The sequence below is a fragment of the Lepidochelys olivacea genome, assembly GCF_965140295.1.
Source record: "Lepidochelys olivacea isolate rLepOli2 genome assembly, chromosome: 1".
In the NCBI taxonomy this organism is placed as follows: Eukaryota; Metazoa; Chordata; order Testudines; family Cheloniidae; genus Lepidochelys; species Lepidochelys olivacea.
Genome location: NC_140411.1, coordinates 216,635,043 through 216,656,691, shown reverse-complemented (window position 1 = coordinate 216,656,691; position 21,649 = coordinate 216,635,043). Strand labels below are relative to the sequence as shown.

Sequence of the window (21,649 nt, the reverse complement as noted above, 5' to 3'; positions counted from 1 at the left end):
AAAATCTTCTTAGCTGTAAGGGTAGTTAAGCACCGGAACAAGTTACCTAGGGAGGTTGGGGAATCTTTGTCTTTGGAAATTTTTAAGAACAGGTCAGACAAACACCTGCCAGGGAATGGTCTAGATAATACTTAGTCCTGACTCAGTGCAAGGGACTGGACTAGATGACCCATCAAGGTCCCTTTCAGTAATACTTTCTCTTTTGAGTTCAAAATGACTTTTTGTTTTGAAAGTTAATTGTAATAAAAATTAAAATTAAACTTCTTAAAATGTCTAAATGCAATATTTCTATTGACCTGATCTATTTTTTGTATAGGTTTTTGGCTTGCAAAACATTAAAAAGATTTTGACTTTTCATCCTGATTGGGGAGAGAAATATTGAAAATTCTCACAAGACAGGAAAAGGTTTCCTGCCCAGCTTCACTCTTAATTGGGTTACAGAGCATCCCTCTCTACATCTGCCATTGCGGATTCAGTATGCTGGACCATTGCTGTGGATAGAGGCATGCGTGACACCACGCCCCCGACCCCCCCCCCCCCCGAAGGCTTCTGAATGGCCTCTTTGTTGTAATCCAGGTTTTGTCTCTGCCCAGACACAAGTGTTGTTTTTTCTCTGAAAGCAGCATTTGTTTCTGGGATTAATTCCTGCCTCCTCAAAGGCTGAGGAAGGGAAACTGGAGTTGGGCCTTGTGTGGGCAAATAGAGTTCTCTTAGGCATCTGGCTTGGGACTTGGGATCCACTTAATGAACCTGGGATGCCCCCAACACAACAGTGTGTGTGCCTCTTCCATAACAAGCTGAGGTAATTCTGAGAACAAAATGGCTGCTCTGCTGAAGAAAGGCAGAGTTCTCGGACATTTTAAGGTTCAATACCCAGGAAAAAATGGCATCACAGGTTCATGGCTAAATATACCACAGTTTGGGCTAGTGAGAGCGTAGCGAGGGTGCTCTGATTGGCTGTTCACCAGTCCAAATGAAGTTGCTGTTGCTCATTCTGAGTACCTAAGTCCTTCTTGCAACTAATCAACATTTTCTGTGATTGCAACAAAATATTTGAAAATGGCAATTACTATACTATACAAATACTATAAATGGCAATTACAATAAATGTGATATATTAGGCCAGGACCACAGATTAATCCAAGGGTTATCTTTGTGTTTAGGAATCAGGATACATCAGGAAATGATTTTCATGGTTTTTCATCCTTCCTCTGCCAGTGCAGTGGGCTCTGGGTGAACAGCTTTCTTCTCACAAATACAGGGGTTTAGCTCTTCACAAGAATCGGACTTGGCTCCTCTACTGAGGAAAAGTACACAGTGCTGTAGAGTACCATGATGGGTGACTGTAAACCTAGGATGGAAATGCACAGTTTACTGCCTGCCAGTGACATATACGAATCCCCAGTAGAGGTACTCATTGTGCGGTTAGTAGGGCAGCAGGTGGGAGAGATGGGCACAGTTTCTGAAACAATTTGGGAATGAATCTAATGTTCATGAAAGTCAGGAGGAAAAAGCATTGGAAAAAATTGGGCTGGGCATAGACAGCTTCCTATCACAGCTCTGCCAATGCCCCTGACTCCGGAGCTGCCGCACGCCCTGCTATTCCAGCCCAGGGCTCCCCCGCCCCACAACTTTACCAATGCACCTCATCCCCCAATCTTGCATAACAGACATCTCATTTTCATCCAGTTGTCCCGTAGGAATAATCAGATGAGGAAAAATGCTAAAGGCTTCACAGTAAAGAGGGGCAGGCATGCCGGGGGTGTGATGAATGAACCAAATGAATGAAACAAATTGTGCCTCCTCAAATCTCTCTCTGTGTGTGGAGGAGCCCGGGATAAAAACTGCCCGCCTGAGGCACCATCTCTCCAATGCTTCTCAGTAGCCGTGCAGCTGCATTTGATGAGCAACTTATTTCAAACTATGTGCATATATGATTGTTAGGCTATTAAAGCCTCTAATATTCATGATATTTGCTTGAATATAGGCTAGTTTTTCTCACTTTCTCAATGCCTGTCTAGAGATTACCAGTCTTTTTTCTGGTAAATTCTCTCTTTCCCTTTTGCACATATAGCTTATTGTCACTCTGTGTGTCCGAGGTGATTACTTGAGATTAAGTAGTGGTCCTGGGGGAGGCAGAGGATAGAAAAGCGAACGCGAAGAGAAATGTCTGCGTAGAAAAAAGAGTGGGATTTTCTGCTCAGCCGGTTTGGAGCGCACAAGAATATATTTTATTCTAGGTAGTATGCTATGTAAAAATTCTTATATAGACTTATAAATCACCTATCCTATGCACAATACATTGTATTTTTATAGTAAGGCAAAAGAAAAATCCCAACAATTCATTGTTTCATACCGAAAATTAAATCGGAATAAACATTTGTAAATATATTTTCATATAGTCTGGATAAAATTTGTATTTCCCTAACAAAATTAATCAAACATTTTTTTTCCTTTATTCATATGAAAAGTATAATTTTCCTTATTCGCGGTGTAAAAAAAAATATATATCCTCTCTTGTTTTCCTGTGAGAACATAGACAAAATAGCACTAACTTTCACAGAAATATCCTAGTAAAATAACACAGGTTTTTGGCATATATATATTAATAAAAATAAGTTGTTGCATAGATATATAAATCTCCATATTTATAATATAAAATTAATTTTTAATTATTTGAATAAAAACTTTCTGCTACTAATTTTAGTGCCAATATTAGGTAATTCAGTGTAACCTTCTATAAAACGAAAACAAATAAATTTATTGGAAAAATACAACCCACATACAATTTTCTGATGGTTTGCTTATTACCTGTGTGTAATTCATATCAATATAAGTAATAGTTGAGCTTTAAGCTCGTGGGTTATCCACATCCTATATCCTTTATTGCCTCTTGTGTCCTCTATTGCCATCTTATATCCTCTAAGAGTCTCATTGCATATTCAGACAAGGAATTCCACAATTTAGATGCCCCAACAGAGAAGAAAAATTTATTGACAACTCTTCTAGTAAACTGTATTATTTACTTTATTTTTTTTTATTTTGTATCTTTTATATTGTGTTGTTTACTTCTACTTTACTTACATATGCAATTAGTTCAAAGAGTTTGTCTAAAATTTATTTCTGTCATGATGTTATTGTTACAGAGAGGGCTGCTGAAAATGAAGATTATTGTTTTATTTTTACTTCAGCTTTGTATATATGCAAAAATAAAGCTTTCCTGTTTAGATATTCAATGTCCTTTCTGTGAAAATAATAAATTCATTTATGTTTATGGTATGGGGCCTTTTACACTTGACATAGCTTAGGGCCTCAGAATGTCATCTGCCCTGCCCTACTGGGGGGTCAGGATCCAACAAGCATGAACAGTGGACATATTCTGGGAAAGTGCAGCAGGAGATTAATTTAGATCTTTTTCACAGACCCATGGAGCAAGAACTTCATAGCTGGAAGCTTGGAGAGAACCATTCAATAGGACACCACAGTGCTGCACAGCTGTTAAAAATGACCTTGCAAAATACATGCATAGGGGACACACACACCCACACACACACACACATTAATTAGTGAGATTCAGTGTCAAAATAGGAGGAAGAAAAACTCAAAACCTGAGGGTAAGATAGAAACAGCTTCATGGCACATGGCAGGAGTGACTGAATCTGAAATGGACAGTCAGACAATGGATAAATGGTGTAAAACTCCACTTACTTCATTATCACTGTCACAGCTTGCCATAGACACAGCTAATCATGTTAAATTTGGCAACACCTGGTTGCCCCAGACAGGCAGTTTTGGGGACTGTGATAAAAGTGGCAGCACTGGGAGCCTCTTCCTCAGAGAGAAATGATCTCTTTACTCATTAGAGAAAATCAAGAGGGTAAAGTCAGAATAGACAGGGGTGGAATTACAGAGAGTGCATAGTCTAGTGGTCTGTGCAGTGTACTGGAAAGCCTAAGACCTGGATTGTATTCCTCCCTCTAGCCACTTCAAGGAAGTCATTTACCTTATGTGTCCATCAATTCCCACCTGTAAAATGGGATTCATAATAATACTAACTTATCAACAAGGTAATCTGCAGCTTTATTAACTAATGTTTTTAATGTGTTTTGAGGTCTTCCGATGGAAGGTGCTAGGGCGGCATTATATCATTATTGTCATAAAACCATTGGAAACAATTCTAGAGTCGTTCAGTCTCCTCAGCTGATCAGTCTTTAACCGTTTGTTTCAAAGGGAATGTTGTATGTTTCATACACTAAGGCTATGTCTACAGTACACAATTAGGTAGAATTTATAGAAGTCGAATTTTTAGAAATTGATTTTATACAGTCGATTGTGTGTGTCCCCACTTAAGACCATTAAGTCAGTGGAGTGTGTCCACAGTACCGAGGCTAGTGTCGACTTCCGGAGTGTTGTACTGTGGGTAGCTATCCCACAGTTCCCACAGTCTCTGCTGCCCATTGGAATTCTGGGTTGAGATCCCAATGCCTGATGAGGCAAAACCATTGTCGCGGGTGGTTCTGAGTACATGTCGTCAGGCCTCCCCTTTCTCCCTCCCTCCGTGAAAGCAATGGCAGACAATAGTTTTGTGCCTTTTTTCCTGGGTTACCCGTGCAGACGCCATACCACGGCAAGCATGGAGCCCGCTCAGCTCACCGTCACTGTACATCTCCTGGGTACTGGCAGATGTGGGACTGCATTGCTACACAGCAGCAGCTCATTGCCTTGGGGCAGCAGATGGTGCATTATGACTGGTAGCCATCCTCGTCATCTCCTGGGTGCTCTTGGCTGGCCTCTGTGAGGTTGGTCGGGACACCCGAGCAGACATGGGTGCTCCTGGCAGATCTCGGTGAGGTCTGTCAGGGGTGCCTGGGCAGACATGGGAGTGACTCAGGTCATTCTCTTCTCAGGTCAGTCTAATGGAGATTCAGTCCTACCTGGAATAGCGGCAGAGGGATAGCTCAGTGGTTTGAGCATTGGCCTGCTAAACCCAGGGTTGTGAATTCAATCCTTGAGGGGGCCATTCTGCCTCAGGCTGCTCTCCCAGCCAGCAGCACCGTGAGCACTCAAGAGACGATGACAGCTAGCAGTTGTACTGCACAGTCTGCTGGCGAGCACCCAGGAGATGATGATGGCTAGCAGTTGTACTGCACCATCTGCTGCCAGCTTGCTCCTCCCTCTGTGAAAGCAATGGCTGACAATCATTTCGCACCTTTTTCCGTGCGGGTGCCATATTGCTGTCAGCATCGCCATCCACCCGCCACTTCTGCTGCCACTCTGCTCACCTGCCAATGCCATACCATGGCAAGCATAGAGCCCACTCAAATCACTGCAACAGTTATGACCATTCTAAACACCACGCGCATTATCCAGCAGTATATGCAGAACCAAAACCAGAACCTGCAAAAGCAGGTTAGTAGGCGATGGCAGCGTGGTGAGGAGAGTGATGAGGACATGGACACAGACTTCTCTCAAAGTACAGACCCCAGCAATGTGGACATCATGGTGGCAATGGGGCAGGTTCGTGCTGTGGAACACTGATTCTAGGCCTGGGAAACAAGCACAGAATGGTGGGACCGCACAGTGTGGCAGGTCTGGGACGATTCCCAATGTCTGCAAAACTTTTGCATGCATAAGGGCACTTTCATGGAACTTTGTGACTTGCTTTTCCCTGCCTTGAAGTACCAGAATACCAAGATGAGAGCAGCCCTCACAGTTGAGAAGCGAGTGGCGATAGCCCTGTGGAAGCGTGCAACGCCAGACAGCTGCCGGTCAGTTGGGAATCAATTTGGAGTGCGCAAATCTACTGTGGGGGCTGCTGTGATCCAGGTAGCCCTTGCAAATCTACTGTGGGGGCTGCTGTGATCCAAGTAGCCCATGCAATCACTGAGCTGCTGCTACCAAGGGTAGTGACTCTGGGAAATGTGCAGGTCATAGTGGATGGCTCTGCTGCAATGGGATTCCCTAACTGTGGTAGGGCAATAGATGGAACCCATATCCCTATCTTGGCACCGGAGCACCAAGGCAGTGAGTACATAAACCGCAAGGGGTACTTTTCAATGGTGCTGCAAGCACTGGTGGATCACAAGGGACGTTTCACCAACATCAACGTGGGATGGCCGGGAAAGGTACATGACGCTCGCATCTTCAGGAACTCTGGTCTGTTTCAACAGCTGCAGCAAGGTACTTTCTTCCCAGATCAGAAAATAACTGTTGGGGATGTTGAAATGCCAATAGTTATCCTTGGAGACCTGACTCTTGTGGCCTGTGTATATCCACATATCTCTCTACAGTCACATTCCATAAAGGACTTTTTAAAATGCCCCCATCCTCCACAATGGAAACAGATGACATCAACGGCTGGTGGGCATCTCAGGGTACTGGATGAGGATTCTTGTCCATTTTCCCCCTCCCTTAGAATTCAGTGTACTTTCTTTCTTCTCTTCACTGGTCCATCTTTAACCCATCTGTACGACTGCCTTCCAGTGTTAGGGGGTGGCCAAGATCATGATGTTTTATGGGTCTACTCTGCTTTCAGATAGTCTCCCATTTTTTGTGCAACTTCAGTTAATGTGCATGGCTGGTGCCAGTGCACCCAAGTCTGCACTTTCACTGGGAAACTATTCAAATCAGTACAAATCTGATTCCAGTACCATCTGGGTCTCAGCCTTGTACCAAGCTAATACCTGCTGGACAAAGGCATGTGGCTGCACTCCCAAGGAGAATGGCTCATTTCAGAACCTGTGTCAGCACTTTTCTGCAGACACCCCAATCTGTTCACAATAGCAGCCTGTACAGCCTTGTCATAACATCCTAATCCAAGGCCCAATGCACAGTTAGCACTTCTCCTATCAAAAAAAGATTCAATCATATAGCTAAGGATTCACAGGACTACAGTAATCACCTGCTCAAAAGTAACGAGGTGGCTAATCTTCCAATTACATTTTGGACAAGGAAGGGTGAGGATTTACTGGCAGACTCATCAATGCAACCTAATTTAACAACTCCTGTGACTTTGAAGTAGATTCTCTTGGAATTGTTGCTGCTGTTTCTGTTCTTCCTCCACAAATCACAATAAAGCTCCACCCTGGGCTTGTTGCTATTTCACTGGCCACTTCTGGATCTTTTCCCTAGTTTATCTTAGTTCAGTGTGCATTGAAATCCTGCTCCAGACATGACATGTAATTGGGTGGGCACCCAACACAGCAAACACACTGTGTGTCAACATCCAGACTCACAGCAACCCTTATCAGGGGCTTTCACAGGCCACCAGGAGAAGCTGTTTGTACATTTCCCATTGATGTTCTCTGCCCCTTCCTTGCACACCCATGCTAGGACCAGGGAAAATCAGGACAAAATGTGCAAATATGCATCTCAGTAAAAGAAAATTAAGTGCACTGTTAAGAAGAATGGTTTCAGAGTAACAGCCGTGTTAGTCTGTATTCGCAAAAAGAAAAGGAGTACTTGTGGCACCTTAGAGACTAACCAATTCATTTGAGCATAAGCTTTCGTGAGCTACAGCTCACTTCATCGGACACATACTGTAGCTCACGAAAGCTTATGCTCAAATGAATTGGTTAGTCTCTAAGGTGCCACAAGTACTCCTTTTCTTCTTGTTAAGAAGAATATTTACTTGAAATTATTTCTAATGATTCAGAGCAGATTTCTAAGGCCAGATCCCACTCTCAGTCACAACTGTAAAAGTACAGTAAGCCCCTTATTTTCAGCAGTGTCAGTCTATATTTAGACCAGTGACATTAATATCAGAATTTGGCCCCTAATGTTTTTTCTGAAAATACTTACCCTTGGCAACCAAGACCCTTGCTATTCCCAGTGACACCAGGCAGAGGATCTCCAGAATCACTGGACTGATCTGCCAGGGAGGAGCTGGAGCTGAAGAGGAAAGAAACGGGAAGAAAATGAACATAAAGATGGGCAGAGTGAGTCCCTGTCTGGAGCATCTGGGATCAGACTGTAGTTTACCTGGGCAGCACCCAGATCTCAAAGCCAGAACCCACCTGACCATGTCTGAAAACCATCCCCAATATAACTGCAGTGGATTAGAACTCAGACCCGAATCCTCAATGTTATTTTGGCACCTAACTCCCAGGTGTTCAATGTTTCAGTGGGAACTGGGCACCTAAATACCCGTGGCGATCTGGGCCTTATAACTCTGACAGCCAATCAGAATTATTGGAGGAAATAGCTACCTGTCATGCCTACCAGTGCTGTGAGCTCCCATCTTGAAAGCCCATGAATATCAATCCTATTTAGTCCTAGGTGCTGTCACCCACCTACCTGCCCCCATAACATGGTGCTGCATCACATACAGAGGGACATTTTTACTCTACTATTCCAAGTATCTAATGTCAGGGCAGTGAAAGGAAGAAGAGGCTTGACTATGGCCAGTAAAAGAAATGAAATATTATTCCCCCTGTGCAATAACTGCAGTTCTTCAAGATGTGTGTCCCTGTGGGTGTTCCACTTCAGGTGTGCATGTGCCTCTTGAGCCCTTGATCAGACATTTCAAGCTAGCAGAACCCATTTGGACATGCACATGCATATGCCCAAGGCTATCTAGGGGTGCACGGGCAAACAACCCTCAGTTCCTTCTCTACCCAGTCATCTCCTAAGAAACAAACAAAGAAGAGGGGGAGGAGGGCAGGTAGTGGTGCACCCATAAGGACATACATCTTAAAGAACTGCAGTTACTGCACTGGATTGGTAACATTTCCTTCTTCTTTGAACAGTGGCCCGACAGGTGCTCCACTTCAGGTGACTTCTAAGCAGTATCCCTAAAAGGAGGAGGGAGCTTTAGAACAGGATCCAGAAATGGAGATAGTACTGCAAAGCCAAGAACTGTATCAGATCTAACAGCATGGAACAAGATGTAATGCTTTAAAAATGTATGTATTGAAGACCAAGTAGTGGCTCTACATATCTCAAGTACTAGGACTTACTTCAAAAATGCAGTTGATGTTGCTTGCAATCTAGTGTGATCTCAAACCGGTGGGAGGGCTGAGAACTTGCAGGCTCATAACAGGTATAGACACAACCCAATATCCGTTTAAAAGGTCATTGAATAGAAATGAGAGCCCCCTTAGATCTATCCACAAAGGATATGAATAGTCTAGGCCAATGCTACTCAAAGTGCTGGTCTGCGCGCATATTGGAAAAAAAAATTGCCGATCCCCCACACCAGATAGCTTGAGAAGCACTGGTCTAGGCGATCTGCTAAACCACTTAGGCCTATCCAGGTAGAAGGTTTAGGCCCTTCTAACGTCCAGAGAATGGAAATGGATTCCCCCTAGGAACTGTGAGGTTTTGGAGAAAATTAATGGTAGATGGATAGACCAATTAAGATGAAAATCCAATGTAACCTTGGGTAGGAACCTAAGATGTGGATGTAAAGAGACCTTATCATGAAAAAACGTGGTAAAGTGGGGATCTGCCATCAAGGCTCCAATCTCTTTAAGCCTACTAGCTGACATGATAGCCACTAGGAAGGCCCTATCCGTAGATAAATGAAGTAGGGAGCAGATCGCTGTTGGTTCAAATGGAGGTCTAATGGTGTGGTTGAAAACCAGGTTGAGGTCCCAGTGGAGAAGTGGAGTGGGGTGTCTTATGTTTGGGAAGAGATTATCCAGAGCTTTAATAAATCTGGACAGTACTGGGTGAGTAAAAATGGAGAATCCCTCAACAGGGGTATGAAAGACTGATATGGTGGCCATGGGTACCTTGACTGAACTGCTGAATAAACCAGATGTCTTCAGATCCAACAAGTAATCTAGGATGAGGGAAAGGGGAACCAATTCAGGTTGGAGGTAGTGACGACTGCACCAATGGATGAATCTCATCCATTTTTGCAAATAAGTAGTGCAGATTGATATTTTTCTACTGCTTAATAAAACCTGCTGCACCTCCATAGAGCAGGAAATCTCTATTCATGAGAACCATCCAGAAGCCAGGCTCAGAGACATAGAACCAGCAGATCAGGGTGAAGCACGTGACCCGCATCCTGAGACAGGAGCTGAGGAATGGTCGGGAGTTCATTGGTGGTTGGACACAGCGGAAGCAGGTAAGGGTACCAAGTTTTTCTCAGCCAGGTAGTTACTATGAAAATAACTGTGAACTTGTCCTGCCTGATGTTGTTCACCACCAGCAGAATTAGGGTCATCAGAGGAAAGTCATAGAACAGACTCCTCCTCCACAGTGGCATCCTCCAGGGAGTGATGACCCAGACACCCTCTTGAACAGATGTGAGAACACATCATGTTCTCAGAGGTGCCAAAAAGATCGATCTTTTCCATTCCCATGTTGAGAATATGTCTTGAAGGACCTGCCTGTCCAGCTCCACTTTGTAGCCATGGAAGAAGTGTCTGCTGAGGGCATCGACAGTAGTGTTCTGGATGCCTGGAAGGTAGGCTGCTGAAATCTGAATATGATTGTTTATGTGTCAGTTCCAGAGCTGTATGGTTTCAGCAGACAATGAGAGGGATGTTGCTCCTCCCTGCATGTTGATGTAAAATATGCCGGACTTTTTCCCCGAGGAAGGACAGGAAATGGAGGCAAGAGTTCCTGACTGCCCTGACCTCCAACAGGTTGATGTGGAGACGGTTTTGTGGGTTGTCCATCTGCCCTGAAGCAGGAGGGTGCTAAGGTGGGCTCCCCACCCAAACAGAGATATGTTGGTTGTTAGATGCACTGATGAGGTTAGGCAGAACAAAGGGACATCTGCACAGATGTGGAGTTGCTCCTTCCATCAGTTTAGGGAGTTCTTTACATGCAAGAGAACTGTCATCTGCCTGTCCAAGGCATCATTAGTCAGAGAATAGGCAGTTCTCAATGAATCTAGGAAACAACAGAGCCACAGCCTTGCATGACTGATCACAAAGGCACATGCTGCCGTATGGACAAGGAGTTGAAGAAGTTCCTTACTGGTGTCTGAGGGCTTCCTGAAACTGTCCCTATCAGGCCTAATAGTCGCAAATCTGTCTAAAGGGAGGTACTTTCTGGCTGTCACTGAATCCAAGTATGCCCCTATAAACAGTATCCTTTGCACCAATAGTAACATGGATTTCTTTGCATTCAGCTGAAGTCCCAATGTCCGGAACAGAGCAAGGGCCTTCTGGGTGGATGACAATACTGCCTCAAAAATGGCCTTTGAGGAGCCAGTAGTCAAGATATGGTTGGGTGGCCCTCTTCTTCTGAAACCTGTGTTTCTTTCGGGGGGTTCTGCTGGTCTTTGGTACCCTGAAAACTGAACAGGGCATGATCTCTGGGAACTTTGTGTCCTCCTGGAACATTTTTTGCATGTAGGTGTGTAAATGCCATAGAACACAGGGTAGACCTGGTGTCCTTGAGCGTGTGCAGAGACTCAATTGTGGTCTCCCAGAAGAGCCTGTGTCCATCAAAAGGGAGGTCTTCTACAGGACTTTGGATTTCTCTTAGAAACCCTGAAAGCTGGAGCCAGGATGCCCTGCGCATAACTGTCACTGTGGAAATGGATTTTACAGCAGTGTCCGGAGTGGCCTGGGGATGCCTGGAAAGGTGTTCTGGCTAACAGCTAGCCCTCTGCAGCAATTGACATGAACTGTTCCCTGAAGTCATGTGGCAAATGTTCAATAAAGGCCATGAGTTTCTTGTAATTGAGAACACTATATTTGGCCATAGCCTCCTGGTAGTTTATGATCCGAAACAAATAAGATTTTCATCCAAAGAGATCCAATTGCTTTGGTCCTTTTCACAGGGGGTTGATCTCAAAAAGTGCTGCCTACCCCGTTCATTCACAGCATCCACCTCAAGGGAGTTAGGTGGGCGATGCGAAAACAAAAAATCAGAGGTCTGAGGAGGACGTAGTACTTCCTGTCCACCCCTTTGCACACTAGTGGAATAGTGTCTGGTGTGTGCCATGCTGTCTTCACCGGATCCAGGAAAACCTCCTTAATAGGTAGAGTCACTCTGGAGGGTTTTGACGACTGCAAAGTATTGGGCAGCTTGGGTTGCTTATCACTGACTTCCTCCAGAGGGATCTGCAGAATGTCAACTACCCTCCTAATAAGGTCTTGGAATTATCTGAAGTCATTGGCAATGGAAGGAGTGGGAGGCATAACTGCCTCATCTGCGACGATGACAAAATGGGTGTGCAAGATGTGACTTCATCATCTGCCCTGGCCTTCATCTTCTCAAATGTCTCCTCCTGCTGTGAAAGGGTAGAAAGAGAATGTGTAACCCTGGTCTGTCTAAGGGATGGTTCCCATGGTTGGTTGAATTGTTGCTGATTGCCAGCCCAGGAGACCAACTATGGCCATTTTAGGGGAGGAAGTAGGGGAGGCATACAGGGTTGGTTCCACCATCCTTGACAAGCCACAAAATTTTCCCTGCATTAGGACAGATTCCCAAAGCGGTATGTGGGTGAACCCATAACAGAAATTGGGGAGGCCAACTGGGAGCTGTAGAGGCACCACAAGCTGAGCTACTTGCATCAGTTCTGATGGTTGGCACAATGGCACCAACGACTGAAGGGGATGCTTTGGTGCTGATGACAGGGCCGAGCTCAATGATGATCTATGCTGACTGTCCTTGCTAGTGGAGAGTACGGGCACCCTGGGAGTCCTCCCAGACTGCTCTAAAGGCTTCTCTTTCTTAGGTGAAGCATTCTCCGAGGTTGAAGGGGCACTGAGTCTGTTTGGGGACAGATGTATGGGGATGAGGGTGGTGGGGCAGCATCTCCTGGCATGGCTCAGAGGGGGGTTGCAGGGAAAGTTCCATCACCAACAGTCTGAGCTTTATTTCCCTGTTCTTGCTAGGCTGGGCTTAAGGTCTAAACAAAAGGAGCACTTCTGGGAGATGTGGGACTCCCCAAGGCAACAGACAAACATGGAGTGCCCGTCGCTCACCATTATAGCCTCCCAGCATGAGAGGAGTGTTTGAAGTCCTGAAAACATGGGCGGTGGGTGAAACCTCCCTTTGGGGAGGCTAGCCCCCTGGCCCCATCCCTTCTGCCCAAGTCCCCATGCCTACCACACCCCTTTCACCCCCTCAGTCCACCAGAACCTCGAGTTCCCCCACTGCAGCTGGAGAAGCCCCAGCCAGACCACTCTGACTCTTAGGCTGCTGGCCGTCCAGAGACCCATCCAACGCCCATGCTCAGGTCACCCTGGGCTGCTGGCCCAAGTGCTGGCCTGAGCTGCCAGCCCAAGGCCTGGGCCAGGCCGCACCACTGAGCTGCCAACCCGAGCCGCCTCCTCAGGCCATCGGCCCAACCACTGGCCTGAACTGCAGGCCAGCCTGAGCCCCTTGCTCCAGGCCACCGGCTGGAGCTGAGGGCCCCGTCAGCCTCCAGGGGCAGAGGGGTGAGGAGGGATGCAGGGGGGGATCTCAAGGAAAGAGGGGTGGAGGAGAGGAGGGACACGGAGGGTGGGGGGGACCTCTGGAGAGAGGGGAATGGAGTGGAGGAGGAGAGGAGGGACTCATCAGGCAGTGGCTGTGGCAGGCGGTGGGGGCCTTGGGGAAGGGGCGGAGCAAGGAGGGGGAACAGGTGGAGCTTAGGGAGGGCCAACACATCCTAGGCATTTAGAGCTGGATCAGTGGCAGCTGCACCAGGGGAGGCTTGGCCTGCCCGGGCCTATTATACCCACTGCTCATGTTGGTAAGCCAAGCATACAGCACCAGGAGAAGACAAGTCTCCTGGGTGAAAGGAGCGGGAAAACAGTCCTCTCACCTATACTAGCTAACTATGCTAATACTAACAACAACCCTAAATAGCTTTGATAGGAAAAGTTATAAAGAGAAGGCCAAGTATGCTCTAGGTGGACATGCTAGTGTTCTGTCTTGGACCGAGTGGTAGAGAAGGAACTGAAAGCAGTTCTCCCATGCACCCCTCTATAGCCTCAGTGTCTGCCACAAGGAGGCATAGGGCACATGATCAGGCCTAATGGGCACTGCTATCTAGAACTCTCTGATCCAAGGCTCAAGAGCCACATGCGCATCAGAACTGGAACATCCAGAGGGACAGTTCTCAAAAAAGTATGAAGTCAGCTGCTTACAAACATAGTACCCTTGCTCTTAGAATATCAGGGTTGGAAGGGACCTCAGGAGATCATCTAGTCCAACCCCCTGCTCAAAGCAGGACCAATCCCCAATTTTTGGCCCAGATCCCTAAATGGCCCCTTCAAGGATGGATCTCACAACCCTGTGTTTAACAGGCCAATGCTCAACCACTGAGCTATCCCTCCCCACAAGGTCTCTGCAGGTCTTTGTTTGTTTTGTTTCTTGGAAGGCACGTGCTATGCTAGATTTGTGTTACTCAGCTCCTGATACCTCATTTCTGGTGGGTTATAATGATGGAAATTTTAGACTCTGCCCAAGTGGAGTTTAGAGTTGTGGTTAGCTACAAAGTCTGGATTGGAGCTGAACTCCCCAAAGTTCAATGGATTCTGCATCCAAGTTCTTTGGTTTGGCACGTTGTCTAAAGACAAAGTATAATTCACAAGAGGAAAATGACACACAAAGCTTCAAGGAGGGAACTGTGTGCTCCGTGAACTGCCTGAAATAACAAATCCTTTAATATGCCTTTCCTTATGCTTGGGCCAAACTTCACCCCAGAAGAATTTACACGTCTGTATAATCTCTTTTACTGTAAGTACTGTCATTTATTCCTGAATTATACAGCACAAGTAACTTTTATTTATACCAATGAACAACTGCTCTAAAAATAAAGATCCTATAACCATTTGATCATACAACCATTTATTTTACCTGTAGATCCTTGGAAAGAAGCTTAGCTCTTAGGCATATTAAGTGGCAATTTTTTCCCTGGTCCTGTAGGTGAATTCCCAGGGAAGAGCGAGTCTGATAGCACCATCAGGCTGTCCTGATAGAAATAAAACAGTCAAGAGAGGAAGAACTGTTTGCTGTGTGATGTTCCAGCTGAAACCACACGGGAATTTTACACTTCACTACCCCAACCCAAAGAGCTGAAAACAAAGGGGCTTTTATCTGTAAGAGTTCAAATGGTGCTGACTGTACCTATGGTGTTAATTTTAAAGCATGGTTGGAATATGCTGGATTTATTGAGCAATAGATTCTGTAAAACACCGAATCAGTGGAGCTACACAAGCTGAAGATCTGACTCCAAGAATCCACTATTTAAATTTTATGGTCGTATTGCCTTTCTGTTTACCACCCAGAATGGGCTTTCTGTCATCTGTTCACTGCTATGAATTCACATTCTAATAAAAGCAGCTGGAGGGGAGGTACAGTGGGTTCACTTAAAAGTTTCTTTCATGTTTCAGAGATATCGTTGGCTCTATCTTAAAATGGAGAATACAACTGGAAACAGTAATATCTCTACAAATGGAATGAGTTTTTTTAGTCTGCTTCTTCATTCCTTAAAATTTTCCATTTTATTTCTACAACTGGTCCAAAAATGGAAACATAGTTTCGTGAAGAATTACAAAATTGTTTTGATTATACAGCTTTTGAAATGGAGCCATTTGGGTTGGTTGGTTGGTTGTTTTTTGTTTCTTTGTTTGTTTCAAATTTTGTTTTTATTTTTAAAAATCTTTATTTCCTGTTGTGACATCCCCCGGGGTGCAATCTAGACTATTGAACTGCTGCGTCCCTTTCACTTTCCAGACCAGGGTGCCTTTTACACTGCTTTACTACTGACAAGCAGCCTCTTTGTGCTTCGATCACACACAGCTCTTAGCCTGTAAAGTCACTCTCATAAATGTTACGTGAATGTTCTCCCAGCCACTCATGAACTACATACAGCACAACACCCCCAAATTCCCCAGCCCCAGCCTTGCACCCCAGATATGTGTATTTTATACTGCTCAGTAGACTACCTGTGCAGTATAAGCTCATATTAGTCCAGCATTCCAACAAAGGGTAATGTTTATATGCACCAGCCTTAGTGGAGTCTCCGAGCATTTTACTCCAAATACACACTGGATTAGGTAAAAAAATAAAATGAGTTTATTATTAAATAGAGAAAGATTTTAAGTGATTTACAAGCATAAAGCATAAAAATAAAAAGCATAAAAGCATAAAAGCATAAAAATTAGAGTGGGTTACAAAAGAAATAAAATATAAATATGCAAACTAATTCCTGAACTTTACCAAGCTGAATAAGATTTGAAAGCAAAAAGGTTTCACTCACCTTAAAACTTTCAGCAGTACATACTAATTGGAAAGCCTTCCAGCTAGGACCACTCCCCCCAGTTCAATGATATTCCTATTGTCTTTCAAGCGATCTTGCAGCCATGAGTAGAGATAGGGGAGGAGAGGCAATTTGTGTGCTGTTTGTTCTTCATTCTTATACCACAAGCCCTTGTGCTGGAAAAATCCTTACTGGGTCATGGGATTAGGCAGTTCCATTGCATGCATGCTCTGGAATCTGTCCTTCATACGAATTATAAATCCTTTGGTTTATACCTTCCCCCTGCTGGTGAATGTCCATTTGAACAGCTGATAGTTTCTCAACACCTGTACTCAGTCCATATGTTGTCTCTAAAGATGAGTCTGTGTGGGGTTCCCCAGAACTATAACACATTTTAGTAACATTATACAGTAAAATCTCATAGTTTCACATGCAGTGCTCTTCAACACATCATAACAGGACAATGATGTTCATCAGATTATGAGTTTTCAAATGATACCTCACATGACATACTTTGTACAATTTATATCACAACCATATATAAGGGGAGAATATGGGGGTACACCATATTACATGGGGTACACCCGTATTTTTCATTTATCTTTTTTTTCCTTTTCTTCTTTCTTTATCTCCTCACCCCAGTTTTATTCTATTCCCTTTTTTCTAGTCATTTTCAAGAATAAATTTACAGGCTTTATTCCATCCATAAAGTCTAGGAATCCATAGGCAGCAGGATCATGACTAACAGTCTCAATGTGGCAGTAATAGAAATCCTGTTCAGCATCTCATAAAAAGGACATAGACTTATAGATCCATAGGGTTAGAAGGAACTGCAAGTGTCATCTAGTCTACCCCCCTGCCAAGATACAGGATTTGTTGTGTCTGAACCATCCAAGACATATGGCTATACTGCCTCCATCTAAACCAGCACAGAACTTCTCACTAAGCAATGAAGTTCAGAACTGGTGCAGAGGGAAAGGTCCCACTCCTGAATGACCAGCAACAATTCCTGTAGCACCAGGTTTTACTTGGAAGTCTCCAGTCCAAGTTCTGACCAGGCATGACCTTATGAAATAAAGGAAATAATCATGGGTTTGACAGAGATTATGACTGTTACCTCTGGTGAACCCATACTTTGTTCAGAGAGAGGTTCAAAGTCAGGGGGTCTTGTTGGGTCCATCATTTTTCCTATATTCCTACCCATCTAGTGATATTTCCCAAGTGTCTAACATCAGAGTGTCTAGGCTGTATACAGGAAATTAAAAAAAAACAGTCAAATCTTTCCAGGATGGATAGTCAATTCTACATTCAGTTTTTTTTATTTAGATTCTGGTTTCATCTATCTTTGAGTTCACTGACAGGTTTTTCTTCTGCCTTGATTCTCTGGGGAACACTGGCAGTGAAAAGGTTCATCACAGCATGATCTGATGATGGGAAGAGTTTGACTTTTCCTGAATTTCTTTGGAAGTATATTAAAGAGCAATGACAGTTCATTATTATTAGAGCTGGGCAAAAAATTTCATGGAAACCATTTTTTAACAGAAAATGCATTCAGGTTGACTGAAACAATTAGTGAACTTAGAGTCAATTTCAGCTAATTGTTTTGATTGAATAAAAAATAAATTTCAGAAACTTTAAATGGTTCATTTTGACATTTCTGAAATGAAATGACACATACGAATATAAGAACAGCTATACTGGATCAGACCAATGGTCCACCTAGCACAGTATCCTGTCTTCTGATAGTGGACTGTGCCAGATACTTCATAGGGAATGAACAGAACAGGGCGATCACCAAATGATCCACACAATGTCGTCCAGTCCCAGCTTCTGGCAGTTAGAAGTTTAAGGATGCACAGAACATGGAATTGAGTCTCTGACATCTTGACCAATAGTCATTGATGGACCTACCCTCCATGAACTTATTCAGTTCTTTTTGAACCCAGTCATACTTTTGGCCTTCACAACATCCCCTGGCAATGAATTCCACAGGTTGACTGTGTTGTTCTGTGTGTTTCCTTATGTTTGTTTCAAAACTCCAGCCAATTAACTTCATTGGGTGACTCCTGGTTCGACCACGTTTTCACTTTTTCTTTTAGGAAGGCATTTTGTTTAAGAATTTCCTTCAATTTTATTAAAACAAAAACAAACAAGAAAACAAAAAAAAATGAAAAGGTTAAAAACTCTCAAAAATGTTCAATTTTTGACTTATTGCTAGAAAGATGTGTGTGTGTGTATGTGTGTGTGTGTTCATATTAAGTGAAGGTTGTTTTAAGTAATGGAAAACCTCCACACACTTGAGTGTGGACAGCATTCTCTCCTCTCACACTGAGTACTTTCCTCAGAATTAGAGCTAGGGTCTCCCCACTGGCTTTTACCATGCAGGAGGGATGGGGCACTGCATAGGTACTGCTGTGGGTTTGAGAGCTAGAAATACTTCTGTGGGCTTTCTTATGAAACAACATTAAATTCAACCAAGAGAGTCGAGTGTTTACCCCACCACACAACACCACTGTTGCGAAGGTCAGCACTACACTCTGCAAACTGATCTTTGATTAGACGATTGAACAGAGAAAAATGTCACAGCCTCCTGGTGCGCTGACTGAGCAGGTACCTCGTCATGGGCGTACATGTGTTAGTGTACCTGTAGCTCCTATGGGGTGCTAGTACCAGGTTAAGAACATAAGAACGGCCACACTGGGTCAGACCAAAGGTCCATCTAGCCCAGTATCCTGTCTTCCAACCGTGGCCAATGCCAGGTGCCCCAGAGGGAATGAACAGAACAGGGAATCATCAAACAGAATCAATCATAATTTTTTGTCAACAATGAACCTGGCCAAGTGCCTTTGCCACCGAACTGAGCCTGTGGTCTTTCTTATGAATAACATCAAAGTCTGATGAATTAACATGCTGCAGTGTCCGCCAGTGCAGCTGACATCAGAGCTCCAAAAAAAGCAACACTGGCAGTCGTAACAACATTCCACAGCACTAGCAACAACAGGCAGCAAATGATAGCTCCGTTTCAGGTTGCAAACAATTTGGTTACACTTTGGTACCCTTTCCTGTTATGTGAGTCTCTCTGGCTATCCTCATATTAAAGGGTCAATAGCAGCCAACACAGGAAATATGAATGTCTACTGAAGGCACCAGCTTATACCACACAGGAAGCATCAGGCTCACATTGTTAGTGAGAAACCCTGCACCTGACCAGAGAACTCAGAGCATGGAAACATTTAGAGTTAAAGACAAGTCAGCTAAGAAGAGTAAAATTCTAATGTTTTTCTTCCAGATTAACTTATGTTTGCAAAGTTAATTTGTGTGAACGTATACAGATGCTAGAAAAATAAAAAAAGGTCAAAATCCCTCAATTTCTTGGGCCTTTGTGCAGTTTTTTCTCTTCTTCCTTAGATTCTCAGCCTTCATAGAGAAACACACAGCAAACAAACTCACCAGGAACCCCACTAACGTAGTTCATATCTTTTTCCATAGTGCAGCACTTTCACAGAACAAATGACGTTGGTAACCTGTGTACCTCACCTTGCAGGAAACCGGCTGTGGTCAAACATCAACAACTGAGAGTAACAGCTCAGTTATGCATATACAACATCTCACAAACTTCAGGCTGTTTTAACTTGCACCAGGCTGTTTCCAGACTAGAGAACTGAACTGTTTGTTACTGAATGACTAGGCTAGACTGGTTGAAGTGCATCCTCTCTAGACATGCTAATTCATGTTAAGAACCATTTCAGATTTGCCCTGCATCCACAATAGCTCTGTTATAAACCTTTTCAATTACAATGGTTTCTTGGCACCTCACCCAACAAAACCCAGAAGAAGTGGATTTTTGGAGACTTTTGAAATGCCACCATTGAGGACTGGTTGAATCATTCCAGGTCACACTGACACTAAAGCAATTCAAACTAAAATGGGTTAAGGTAACGACTCACTGCTGAAAGCAAGTCTCCTCCAAAAGGTATTTGTCATGCCTTTGCAGTGCTTTTGTGAGTGGACAAAGGGTAGTAAACATAGTGTGGGAGCACAGGGTTCCTACCATGGTACTTTTCCCCAGTATAGACAAGGTAAGGTGAATGGGTCATGAGCAGCAGGACCATCTTGTAGAGCAAGGAGATCTTTGTCCCAAGCACAGGATGCTGGAATTAGAGTATCAGACAAATTCCTCACAGTGGATCCTGAGAGCTCAGCCTTAGACCTGGGAGCCTTCCCAGATACTTATGTCAGAGGAACTTTGTCTTCACCACTGGAAAGATGGAATTCTTGCTGGAAGGCAGGTTGTCCTTATTCTTTGTCATCTTTATGCTTTTTGTCTCAGTGAGTCTGTAGACATGCATAATAAATCAGAGGTGATTATATATTTAAACACTGTAGGTAAAATTTTCAAAAGCACCTAAAAGATTTAGGAACTTAGGCCCAGAGCCTCAAAGGTATTTAGATGCTTAACTCTCTGTGAGGATCTGGGTGAGGCTTTTTTAAGGTGTTTGATTTACTACCCCATAACACTGGGATAAAAAACTAGCACTATATAGTGCCAATGAATTCAGCTTGAATTCTGGAAGAATAAAATAAAAATAGCTGACAAGAAATGTTTTCATCTCTTTTGCTGTCTCACAGGGCCTGAGCTATGAAACAGAAGCAGAGATCCCGAGGGTCAACCTGGGCTAGCCGTAAAAGACATTCAGACCTGACAGATTACTGTAACACTGTCATTGTCACTTTTTAAAACATAGCCTGTAACTTATTTGTGTATATATATTTGCCTGCTTTAACCTTGTAATAACTCTCTCATTTCTTTTTTCGTGTTAATACATTTTTAGTTAGTATATTACAGGATTGGCTACAAATGTTGTCTTTGGTGAGAGATCAAAGGTACAAATTGACCTGGGGTAAGTGACTGCTCTCTTGGAAGGAAGCAACCCAAATCTTTTGTGATCTTTCATGTATAGCAACTACCACTAAATCCAGCTTGCCTGGGTGGCAAGATAGACTGGAAGGTGAAGGGAACTGTCCATAGTAAGACTGTCATAGTACTTTAGGGGTTTGTGTTTGTTACTGGGTTTGTGAAATCTAATTATAGCACACGCATCCAGTTTGGGGTCTCTGCCCTGCTTCTCTTGACAGTCTTCCCTGAGGCTGGCACTCATGATCATGAACCACTCCAGACAGCATGACAGAAGGTCTTATTGCCTACCTCCACAAAAGGAAAGTTTAAGGCAAATTGGTATTTAGTCAAGTTGTTTGCATGAAGAGGTTATTTTAGGATGAACCTTCCCACACGTCATCAGGGTGGGTGTCCTTCCCTCTCAGATTGAGGCATTGAGAACTTTCCTCTGTATTAGAACTGGAAACTCCTACTAGCTTTCACTGTTCAGGAGGGATGCAGATCCACTTCACAGACAACGCGCTTCAGACCAACTTTCCTTTCCTGAATCTTAACAAGAGATACAGCCTGAAGTTCCAAACAGCGCCTGG

The 21,649-nt window shown here is 43.9% G+C and overlaps 1 protein-coding gene across 1 annotated transcript in view; it reads right to left on the bottom strand.

Moving 5' to 3' along the window:
* Window positions 1-21,649, bottom strand: part of LOC311520545 (C-type lectin domain family 7 member A-like) — a gene marked incomplete at both ends in the record, with an annotated part of 55,673 nt that overhangs the window by 20,370 nt on the left and 13,654 nt on the right. Inside the window, one exon of the mRNA XM_084628087.1 lies at window positions 7,801-7,890. Within this exon, the coding sequence (XP_084484213.1) occupies window positions 7,801-7,890 (90 nt within the window). The remainder of the gene's footprint in view (window positions 1-7,800; window positions 7,891-21,649) is intronic.